The sequence below is a fragment of the Musca autumnalis genome, unplaced genomic scaffold (assembly GCF_047663935.1).
Source record: "Musca autumnalis isolate F117 unplaced genomic scaffold, ASM4766393v1 scaffold_2, whole genome shotgun sequence".
Lineage (NCBI taxonomy): Eukaryota > Metazoa > Arthropoda > Insecta > Diptera > Muscidae > Musca > Musca autumnalis.
The window spans coordinates 106,910,210-106,923,161 of NW_027411755.1; the positions used below are offsets into that span (position 1 = coordinate 106,910,210).

The following is a 12,952-nucleotide window of genomic DNA, read 5'->3' on the forward strand; positions in this document are numbered from 1 at the left end:
TCAAGCTTCATCTGCAAGGTCAAAATCGCCATGATCAAATTTCTTTTAAAATTTTTCTCAAGCTTTGTTATACAGCTATCAAACCGATCAAATTTGAAGCAAACAACCAACTACAAAAATGTACCTCAGATCTCAACAAACATCTTTTTAGAATATACGAACACTGTAGAAACGGATCTTAATGGTCAAAATAGCAAAACAATTGTTGTTTTTATCCTCTTTTCTAGGATTCTGCTCCATAGATATTAAACCGTTCAAAATTCAAGAAAACAATGAACCACAATAGCGTAGCAAAGGCATCAATAAACAACTTTCTGGAATATGCGAAATGTCTATGAACGGTTCTTAATGGAAAAAATAGCAAAAATCTTTTGAAAATATCTAAATTTAATACTTTTTTCTCCGACTCTGCTCCAAAGATACGCAACCACCCAAAAATTAAGAATACCGTCAACCAAAAAAATGTACCTAAGATTTCAATAAACAACTTTTTAGAACATATGGAGATTCCAGGAATGATTCTTAGGGCTGAAATTCACGAAAAATTAATTTTTTTTTAACATTCCCCCTGCTCAAGTTTGGAAATAACAAACTGTTAAAAACTCAAAGAAATTTGAAAGGTTTGTTATTTACGAACCTGAACAGGAAAGAATGATCTAAAATAATCGAATTTTGAGCTTGATGAATCGTTCCTAGAATCTTCATTTGTTCCAGAAACTTGTTTATTGAAATCTAAGGTACATTTTTGTGGTTGACTGTATCCTAAATTTTTGGGCGGTTGCGTATATTTGGACCAGAGTCGGAGAAAAAAGTATAAACATGGGATATATTCAAAAGATTTTTGCTATTTTTACCATTAAGGACCGTTCATAGACATTTCGCATATTCCAGAAAGTTGTTTATTGAAGCCTATGCTAAATATTGTGGTTGATTGTTTTCTTGAATTTTGAACGGTTTAATATCTATGAATCAGAAGCCGAGAAAAGAGGATACAAATCGCAATTGTTTTGCTATTTTGACCATTAAGACCTGTTCCTTCAGGGTTCGCATATTCTAGAAAGATGTTTATTGAGATCTGATGTACATTTTTGTAATTGATTGTTTGCTTCAAATTTGATCGGTTTGATAGCAGTATAACAAAACTTGAGAAAAATTTTAAAAGAAATTTGACCATGGCGATTTTGACACTGCAGATGAAGTTTGATGGGTTATATGTGTTCACAATTTCTGTTCTTTAAGACAAGAGCTACAACTTTGCCTCTGAGATAAATTAAAATTTCCTAACGGTTTGGAAGATATAGTCCTGACTAAATGACCCTTTTTACATCAAAGCCTCAAAGCTTTTGAGGCCTATAACCGCGAAAGTTGATGAGGTAGGGAAAACGGCGAGACACGTGTATTCTCATTTTTGGTGTTCTATCACACTGTGGAGTCAGAATATGGTTAATAAAAAATGACTCAAAAAATTACACACAGTGTTATGCAAAGGCATTTGATTGATAGATCAGATGCATACAAAATTTATACTGGCACCAAAAGGCAACAATTGAAGTAAATGGAGATCTGACAGACGAAATTCCCATATCAAAAGGAGTCAGGCAAGGGTGCATACTATCCCCGCTCCTCTTTAATATATACTCCCAAAAAATATTTCAAGAGTCAATTGAAGGAGAACGGATCGGGATAAGAGTTCAGGGTAAAATTATAAATAACATACGTTATGCTGATGATACCACAATTATTGCTAGCAGTATTACTGGACTACAACAGCTCCTAGACAAGCTCACTCTCGTAAGCGAAAAATATGGCATCAAAATAAATATAAAAAAGACAAACTACATGGTTGTAAGTCGAAAAGATGTAAGTTGTGAAACGCCACTAATTATTAAGAACGAAAATATCGAACGTGTAAAATTTTGTATATACCTTGGCGTTTTAACTAACGATCAATGGAACATATCAAACGAAATTAAGCGTCGAGTGGAGATGGACAGAAACGCCTTTTTTAAATATAGAAACACACTTACCAACCACGAAATAAGTCTCGCAACCAAGATTAGTGAAATGCTATTTGGTCTATATTACTATATGATGTAGAAACTTGGACCATCAAAAGTCCAGATCAAAAAGAAATTGAAGCATTTGAAATATGGGTCTATCGAAGAATTCTAAAGGTGCCCTACACATCGCACACTTCAAACCAAGAAATTCTAAGACGAATGCATCTAGACAGACAACTCTTGCACACTGTCAAATCAAGAAAAACCGCATACCTTGGACACTTGATGAGGAATGATAAATATAAATTTATGCAATGTATTATTAAATGTACCATAGAAGGACAACGACCAAGAGGCAGAAGAGAGATATACTGGCTAAGTAACATCCAAGAGTAGACAGGATACAGATGTGAAATAAATCTGCTACGTGCTGCTAAAAACCGAGAGCTGTCAATAATTTCATAATATAAAATATTAAAACATATTCAGATATAATACTATGGGCCATTATTATATGTGTTCTTTTACTATCTGATGGATTTTAAAACGCAAAATAAACCAATTTAGAGGCATTAAAAATATAATTTTTACCTTGAAAGTTTTTGCCAAGAAGCTCCTCCTTGAAACTCAATCATCACTTTTAACTTAATGTTAACCGGAAAGCTATAAATCTGTTCTGTAAATCCAAACTATAACAAAAGAACACTTATAATAATGGGGGTATAACATTGTATGGTCGCTTAATATCCGAAAAGCGGATCCGCAAATAAAGAAGAAGATTTCCTTCACCAAACAAAAAATCAAAAATATTTGTCTGCGAGGAGGGTGTTGGGCATACACGAGAAGAACACAAGAACACTTTGGTGGTTTATTCACAACTGATGATAATTCGTCAATGGGTACAGGTACTTATAAGTATACATCTTACAACATACTCAGGTAGGTAAATATTTGCATTGGTACATTTGCAATACTCCTCCTCAATGAAAATATTTACATTTCCTTTTTACCTTTACAGTTGACATACAATGTTTTCTTAAATACTACGTAGACTTACTACATATGTAACTTAGACTACTATTTATAAATATGTACATAATTAATATCATTAAATATCTATTTCAAAATACATCTACCACATGTTTGTAAAATTTATTATTCTTTTGCCTTTTCCTTGGCGTGTCTGCATTCACATTGGATTTCTCCTCATTAATGTGGTGTTTATTACTTACATTTTCACTGCACCGATTCGCATGCATACACAAATCGGTCTGTACAAAAACAAATTACCTTGTTTTCTGGCGAACATAACTGTTTTCCATTTTCTAATATTCTTGCGCCTCTATTACTGACTTTCACTGTTGCATTTTCTGCTACCTTGCCCACAGACATAAGATTGCACTGTATCTAAGGTACATACAGTACGTCGTTCAACATGATGTCACAATCTGCCAGCCACACACTGCCGTTGCTGTACGCACGCTTTCTTGTGCGCTCACCTGTGTTGCTTTTTCTTTTTACACCTCGTCCCCAATTGAAGCACTTAAAATTCCGATGATTTTTCTGCGCGCTGGTACCTGCGCCATTACTTCTGCCCTTATTGTTGTTGTAGGGGTGCTTGTTGTTTCTCTTTGTTCGTGCCATAAAAATCTGGACATCGTCGTCTCCTTGTGCGCTGTTGTTGACCTTTCGACGATCACATTCCTCACCCAATTTGATCTTCAGGGTACATAACTTTGGCAGCACATCTCTCGCTTCTAGTGCAACAACTAGATTTTCGTATGATGTTGGCAGGCTGGCTAGCAACATGATGACATACAGCTTCTCCTGTAGAGTTTTTCCTGTTTCTGCCAATTTCTCCACTATGGTCATAAATTTGCAAATGTACTCCTGTACATCTTCATTTTCTGCCATGCAGCCTGTGCACATCTCTCAAAGCTTGCCACGTCTCCTTCGCTGTTGTGCAGTTCTTGATGTGAGCAATCTGCACCGGCGTTGCACTTAATATGATGGTTGCTGTAGCCTTCTCATCCTTGCGCTTCCATGCTGCAACCTTGTTGGAATCCTTTTCATCTGGCACAGGATTTTCCATCTCTCCATTAACCACCGACCACAAGTCTTGATGAACCTGGACACTTCTCACTTGTAGACTCCATGAGTTACAGTTGGTATCATCGAATTTAGCAATATTGTACAGGGAGTTCATTTTTCTTGCGGTTTCACTTTGCGCACAATTCAACATTCTTAGAATTCAAAAATTGTTCTTTGCACAGTTTTCTTGTTGTCCTTATTTTTCACTTTGTTTGAACACACACACATTATTACTGTCTGGGCCCATAACCTGTTGGGCATACACGAGATGAACACAATAACACTTTTGTACACTTTGGTGGTTTATTCACAACTGATGATCATTCTACAATGGTTACAGGTACTTACATCTATACATCTTACTACATATTCAGGTATGTAAATATTTGCATTGGTACATTTCCAATAGAGGGCACCTTCAAAAAAGTAATATAACTAAAAAAAACGCAAAAAATTACACCTTGGTAATTATGTTGTTGATTCAGGACCCTTTGCTGAAGATATTCCCGGTGACAGAATTAGAGACAAAGTTGGACAATCTTGTAAAAGTCTATAATAAAAAGTATAATTTTGTAAAAAAAATTCTTAGGTTGTATCCTATATGAAGATTTTTTTCTGCTGTAACAAACATTTTGAAGAAAAGTATTTCTCAAAACAGAAAGTACGCACCGCCACCATTCCACTGAATATCATATATATGTATTTGATTATTGCCAAACTCTTACAAATTGCGTTTTAATTCTGTTCTGAGTTTTAGTCTTTTAATTTTTTTTTATTTTTTCTTCGAAATTTTGATTGTATCTTCGAATTATACCGCGAGTTTTGAATATTTTTGAAAACAAATTGCAAATTCATAGAATTTGGCATGTTCTTTCTTCAAATCAAATTAGAAAGCTCGCGTTATTAAAAGCGCAAAAATCTACTTTTTGCCTAAAAACCTGTCCAAATTACCTATAGTGCACTGTTCGCACTGTCGGTTATCACTATATTTTTCATATATTTATTAAATTGTCTTTACAAAAAATACAAGAAAAGAGACAAGGTGAAGTTGTCTATCACATTGCAACGAATATTTTTCCTAAATATTTCTTCAAATGAACATTTCTTCAATTTTTTTCTTCGTAATATGTCTGCTCCAGTAGTGGGATTCTGTAACTCATTTTTGCTGTTACCGACAAAAATCGGTAAAATTAAATCGCAAAATTATAACTAAAAACATAAAGAAAAGTTGGCATCACTGTTTGTGTCGGTAGAGGCTAGCGACTACTTTTTATTCATCGTTACCTTACCGAAAAATTTCGTGAATTATCGTAATTATAAGCATTTTAATTTTACCGACAATTACCGATAACAGCAAAAATGAGTTACAGAATCCCACTACACAATGTTTTCATTATGATATCTACAATGTTAAAAATTTGTACATATATCCTTGCAGTTCTGTAACAGATGGAGGTTGAAATAAAATTCGAATTGGTTTCAGAAATATTACACCGATTTTCTCTAAAAATTCATGTTTAGATAAGGCAATGAAAGCCAGACCAAATCCGAGAACACAAAACCCAGCTAGGGGTTTGTATCGTGGGGTCTGTACAGTAATAAAATACTCAGTAGAAGTGGTTTGCACGTGATTACCTTAAAAATGTTGCATAGTGTAGTGTAGAAATGCAGATAAAATCCTAAAAATATTTAATAGTTTGATAGTATTCATTTACCAATTTTACAAAACTGCGTTTCGTTTAATAGACTGAAGCGAACACGTTGGAAAAATATTAAAGTTAGACCCTGAATTCATTTCCAACTGTACTCGTTAACTTCAAATGGAAATATATATGTATAATTAAAATAAGAAAAAATTAAAAAAATACTTTTCTCTCACAATATTTTTAGAATGAGAAGATCGACTGAAGTTGGGCTTGATAAACGTTTACTTAAACAAAGACAACCGGAGAAACCACCCTGTAGCAATTTATATACAGTTTATCCAGTAGATCTATCTGGTACAACCAGTGCATTTGTATTTTTGGCAGGTAAGTATTAATTCGGATTTGAACAGTGTGCTGCTAAAATGTCGCAAGCTGTTTCTAATTTTAAAGATTACTTTGCAATTGCTTAGAGCTGCATAATATTTTTGACATATACGGCTAAATGTCGAATTTTTTAGTTTTCCATTTAAAAAATATTTTTTGCTGGAACATTCTCAAATCCATTCGAATTACTAATTTTGTTTATTGCGCACAAAAGTTATAGCGGTTTCAATTCTGATTATAAGGAAAATATAAATATACTCTGCTAATTATTCTGAACTAAAGTGTCAATATATGTGTACATTTTCGCGGAAAATAAAAAAAATACACAAATATTGAGAGTTTTAAATTTTTTTAATTAAATTGTTTACTCATTTTAAAAATAATTAATAAATATGTACTTAATATAAACCTCGCGGAGATACAAATGAACCCAAAACGATACAAACCAGAAAATATATTAAAAATGTATAAGATTTTTGAAAGAAACATTTTTTCGAATTTCTTTTGTGAGTTAGCTGAAAAATATGACAGAATTGTTCGTTTATTTTTTATTTTAATCACTTCTCTAATACACTCTAACTTCTTGCGGAATATATGAAGTTCTTTTAAAGAAATTTTTAAATTAGTTATGAAATAAAGCGTAGAAGAAAATATACATTTTAGAATGAGTGTAAATCGCGAAATCTTCAAAATCACCTGATGAGCATTCGGTTTAACAGAATTCTTCTTTTTCATTTCTAGGCATTTGCCAAGATTAACTTTTGCGGCTAAAAGCCTTTTTAGTTTAGAACTTTATATGATTTGCTTTTTTCGTCATTTCATTACATATACACACGCATGCAATAACACATACACACGTACACAATAATTTTAATTCGGAAAAAATAGGAATTTTACAACACAAATGTTTATGAACTAATTTGACTTAATTCAAAAACAAAAACATAATTTGTGCAAGTTTTTTAATCATTAATTTTCACTTTTCTTATTGCTTGAGTATTATAGTATTTTTGTGTTTCTCCATCATACAACATCAACATAAAACACTTGAATTTTTCGATAATTTATGACAAGAAAAACATGATTACTTATAATAGCATGGTGTTTTTGTGCGTTGTTTAGAATAAATGACGCTGCTATCGTCATTTATTTTTGTATGCTAAATGATGAAAATTTTTGCCTGTTTTAGCAAATAAATGACAAAACAGCCCTATAACCTAATTTTTTAATGTAAAAAGCATATAAGATCGTCTGCAGTTTAGTCCCGGTCCACACTAGAGTGATTTCATTAAAAAAATTGCATGAAATTATGCGTCTCTAGATCGACCTCCATAATAGAGTAAAATCATAAAATTGCTGTTGAGGGGAATTCGATTTAAGAACACCTAATTTCATAAAATTTTTTAATGAAATTCACGATAGTGTGGACCGGGACTTAGTGTGTTAAAACACCAATTTTGAACGTTGGATGATTTCCAGTAGAAGTGGAAGAAATGCTTGAGAACCCGAACCAAAGAAATATTGATGATACCTCAATATTTTTTTCCAAATTTGGATTGCATGACATTTAAAGAAAGTAAAAAACACAAATGTAAACAATTTGTGAATTTGAACAGAATAATGTTTAATTGAAAGAAAATAGACTCTTATAGAATTTAACAAAGGTTGAATTGAAAATGATGGATTGGTGAGCGGTAGTGTGAAGTAAAATCTGTACGGAGAATGCCAAGATGCCTGAGTTGCCAGAAGAGTCGGCGAGGACCTCTATGACCCATGATTTTTACATTAACATTACCGCCCGGCATACATTCAGCTGCAATGAAAGTAAAATATGCTCATGTCCTGTGTTCTTTTCCGGATTAGAATGTAATATGAATATAATGAAAGCTATTGCATGGAAAATTTTAATATGCTTTGTATGATGTAAATATAGCTGAAACGGAAAGTTTGTGTTTCGTTCCTACGAAAATAAAACACAAGTAGTGCAAATTTTTCATTGGAATTCAGAACGAATAGAAATGTCGTCTCAGAATTGAGACATATTATTTCAGAATAGAAATGATGATGCTTGAGTTACTTCTGAATAGAAATAACTATATTAGAAACAAGACTGGAACTTCTGGAATCAGCATGACACAAATTCTGGAAGTGATCCTTGGCTTTCTCCGGTATGAAACCAACGGGTAACGCCTTTGACAGATGTGGCAATATTATGCCGGATTGTGTCTCTCTGGAGCGGGCGATAGGGATAGCTAGATCTGCTGGAAATATTGTTCTGCTAGACGTAGCAAGAACGGATTGTTATATGTTTGGCATCAGAACGAATATAACGGATTGTTATAGATTTATTTGTTTAATTGTTGGCAGATATTACGACGAGTTTCGTGATGGGCCGGGTTATAGTTCCCCGTTGGGTAGCTACATCCACGACTCGTACACTTCCGTCTCTCCTCTATTCTCGGTCTCGCTCACTACCTCATTCGCTAATAGAGGTGATAACATTTCATTAATTTAGGCTATTATTGTTAATCAGCCTAAGATTTTAGATTCATTTTTTCTTGTTTTGACCCACTGTGCAGATAAATTTAAGCTCCGCTTCCCAAATACTTACACACACAGACGCTCTCTCTCTCCCTTTATCTCTCTTACACACACGCTCTCTATCACCCACACATGGGAGGCAAAAAAGTATCAAATTACAACCAAATCTGCAACATTGTTGCATATTTGGTGATCTAGAATCCCCATTAGCCCTCTACTGACATTTCCCCACCTTTCATAATCTTTCTTAACTTTCTATAGGATCGTTGAACGGGCGCTTTATAGTAAGCTTCACTGTGCAAAATCGTTGTAATTCTCTCTGGTAATATCGTTACCAAAACCTCTATTTATTCATTAAATAAAACCCATTTGAAAAAAAAACTGTATTTTATTTTTCTCCTCTTTTTTATTTTCCTCTGTGTGAACAGACACATATACCGAATGGGATTAAAACTGCTATACTGAATATGAACAACAATTGATTTTGTTTTTGCTAAGATACATAATAAACCGAATAATTTCCTAAATAAATATTTAAATTTTTTGTTTTTAGGTTGTATCATTCTATCAATTATTTGTTGCTGCTTGGAGGTTCTACATGAAGCATATTTTATTCGGCTATCAAATAGTTTGCTATTATAAAACAAATATGTTACAGTGACGGTAAGCACAGGATACATCTGTATATATTACAAAATATGCTATGATATGGTGCTGCCTAAATCTAAAACAATAGCACGAAATAATATAAAAATGGCTGACGTTTCTAAAAATATTTTAAAAACAAACATACTAAAAAGTTTGATGTATTGCTGCCCAAATCTAAAAAAATTAGCGTGGAGGCAACTAAAAGTTTGTAAAAAATTACAACATTTGAAATTAAACGCTGTTTTATTTTATAGGCGACATACATAACTTTTGTAGCAGTGTATTTGTTCATTGTTATATATTTATTTGTAGTTGTTATTTTAGTGTTACCCATGTTAATACATTTATATATACCTCAATTATTATTCTTTTGCATTTCCAATATAATTGAAGCTTGGTTCCCGAACTAAAAAGATTTTATACATTTAACACATTTTTTCCCAAAATGCGTTCCCGTACAGAAATTTGGCTACGAATGTTAAACCAGAAATGAATAAATAAAACACATAAAAAAACATGTATACATTTTCTTTTATTGTTTTGTATTAAGAAAGAAAACGACGAAAATTGCTTTAAATTTAAAGAAATTAATTTGGAAAATTTTTAAATCGCAATTAAAACACTTTTTTCAGTCAAAAATTAAATATTTCACAAAAAATAAAAACAATAGTAATCACAACATGATGTTGATAGAAACTAAAGAGAAGTAAATAATAGTGTTAACTATTTTGATTAATAGGTACTTAGTACCCGCTCCACTGTATATGCAACCTTGTGCTTTTTAATTTGGCACTGTATTGGAATCAATATTAAGGGTCCTTTAGACTATAAGATTTCTTTAAATAATAAATTTAACATATTAACCTGCATTATTATAAATGCCCTTTTGTTATAGTTTGGATCTACCGAACAGATTTATAGCATTCCGGTTAACTTAAAATTAAAAGTGATGATTGAATTTCAAGGAGGAGCTTCTTGGCATTAACTTTCAATGTATAAATCATATTTGTAATGCATCCAAATTGGTTTATTTTGAGTTTTCAAATCCATCAGATAGTAAAAGAACACATACAATAATGACCCTTAATTTGATTATGGCAAGATTAAATGAAGTAAAGAAGAATGTATTAATGAGTTAGAAAAATTAAAAGTCAATTTAAAGAAAAGAGAAAATAAGATTTTTACAAAAAGGTATATTGATGAAAAATTTGAAAGATTAAAAGTACTAGTAAATACGGTGACTAAATATCAATGCGAAAACGATAATGATTCCAATTAAAAGCAGATTTCAATGAATTGAAGATAGAAACTTCGGTTTTTTTTAAAGGAGTAAATATTAAAGAAGAAAAAGTTCAAAATAATTTGGTAGAAATGGCGCAATTTGACATGCTAATGGTGAGAATGAATTTGCACGATTTGCATTACTACATGATTTAATTCAAGAAGGAGATAGATAGATGTCTACAATTTCAAACTTTCGGCCCAAGTAAGGAGTATTCTAGGTCGTTCGGATAAGCCAACGAAATTTTCACATTTGAAAAAAGTATTGAAAAGCGCATATCCAAATCCAAGGACGCTACAACAGTTACTATCTGAATTAGGGACAACTACAGAAGGAAATTCTTCAATGACTTCATTTAGATAGAAAATTTCTGAGCTTTGCGACGAGTTCAACAGGTTTGAAATATCGAATCTATAGGATCCATCTCAGGAGACTAAGAATTCGATATATTAAGTTAGTGAGAGCATGGCTCTGAACGTTTTTATGAAAGGAGTTAACTCAGAATATAAGCCTATTTTATTGGCGAATATGCCAACAAGTTTGAATGAGGCGACCCAGAGATGTATCAAAGCTGAGAAGAGTTTAGGCCTGGATTCAAAAAACGAATTTTCTGTAAGTAGGAGAGACAGACCGAATGAGCAGGATAGAAATTTGGGGAACGGTAACGGTTATAGGCGTAATAGTAACAATTACAATACACGATACAATAATACTACTCGATACAATAATAATGGCGGTAACAAGAGAAATTGTGGTAATCCAGAAAACTGAAAAAAATCGGATCATGCTTACAACAACTTCCAAAGAAATAATAGCCGTAACAATAGTATAATACAGGATATAACAACCGAAGACACGGCAATTGTGGAAACGACAACTTTAAAGATCAACGTTACAAGAATTACGAAGGCAGAGATTGTCTACCAGCAGAACTCGCATAAACGTCCTCACCCCTTCTCTAGTGATCGCGTAAGAATTTTTTGTACGACATAGTGTTCTTGCTTCCTCTTTGTAATATTGGATTTGCGATATCGTTTTTCTCTCACTCTGAAAAAGCCGTCAACAGAACTGCACACAAGACGTGTTTTTTAATGAAAGTGTATTTTGAGCAAAGAAAATATTGTAGCTTAATGGGTCGATTCCATATTGCGACGCGAGTCGTGTCGCGTTGCCAGTTGCAATTTTTCCATTACGTTTGGAAAAATCGCCCGACGACGTCAAATTCTGTCGCCATAAAGTTCATTTTCCGGCGACAACAAATTAGCTGTCGCCGTGCATTTTTACCAACGAATAAAAATGAATAAAAATAAACAAGTAAATAAAAATAGTATTTATTTTGACTCTTTTCCTCTTCTGTTAATTTGAAAACAATCCAAATTTACACAGTTTTTCCTCTATTAACTCCAGAACTGCACTTAATACCTTTGACAATGTGGGCTGAGCCATACCGAGGTTAAAATCATTGCCATGGGATTTTTAAAAGCTTCCTTCTGCAAAAAATCTTAAAGCAGCACATACTTTAAGGAATGGCTGTATTGCTGTTTATCTGTGGTTTTTTAAAGTCATTTTCAATGACTCTACTATATAAATAACAGCGTCTTTTGGAAGCCGAAAATAGGCTTTAAACCTAAAAAATTAACAATTATTTTGATTAATGTTGGAAACCAAACATACTCACAATACTGATGAAATTTCTAAAGGATTCGATTTACCTCTTAAGTGTCGCCTGATGGATGCTACGTTAACTATATTTTCTTCACTATCATCAAAAAATAGTTCCACTGAGCTTATCATTTTTGAAAACTATAACTTTTGTGTACAACTACCTCTGAGATTTTTTCTGATTTATTCAAATCAAAACAAAAAACGCCCCCGCTACAAAACCGATAACATGTTATCGACGATAATTTTCTATCGTTTTGCGTAGTACAATTTTTAAATTTTGTCGCGGAGACGATTGACGACGCTACATGACTCGCGTCGCAATACGGAATCGACCCATAAAATTTGAATTCAATCATATTTGTGTACTCGAATAAATATAAAATATCTTCCTGGAGGAGAACTGGAAAAACCCCGAGTGGAATCATTTGTTATACGACTTTTGGGTAATATCGACAGGAAGGCCTTAAGGCCTGCGTACATAAGCTGCTCTGCCTGACTGCCTTGCTTTCCTGCTTCATTTTTGACATAATACAAATAAAAGAATAAAGAAGGCCGAGCAAATTTCGAACTGGGTTGCCCTTTTCTTTTTTATTCTTTTATCAGAAAAAAGCAAGGTAAGCAGGCAAGGCAGCTTATGTACGCAGGCCTTTAATTTGCCTCGTAACTGACTCAGGAGCATTCTCGCAAGTTCTGTC

At 33.1% G+C, this 12,952-nt stretch overlaps 1 protein-coding gene across 4 annotated transcripts in view; it reads left to right on the plus strand.

The window, feature by feature from the left end:
* Ir31a (Ionotropic receptor 31a) overlaps positions 1-12,952 on the plus strand; it is a 128,295-nt gene that overhangs the window by 87,677 nt on the left and 27,666 nt on the right. Inside the window, exons 3-5 of one of the 4 annotated variants that reach the window (XM_073968686.1) lie at positions 5,982-6,121; positions 9,216-9,325; positions 9,704-9,831. In XM_073968686.1, the coding sequence (XP_073824787.1) occupies positions 5,982-6,121; positions 9,216-9,304 (229 nt within the window). In that variant the 3' untranslated portion in view covers positions 9,305-9,325; positions 9,704-9,831. Of the gene's footprint in view, positions 1-4,071; positions 4,466-5,981; positions 6,122-9,215; positions 9,832-12,952 lie in introns of those variants that run through there. The other 3 variants (XM_073968687.1, XM_073968685.1, XM_073968684.1) reach the window with 3 other exon arrangements.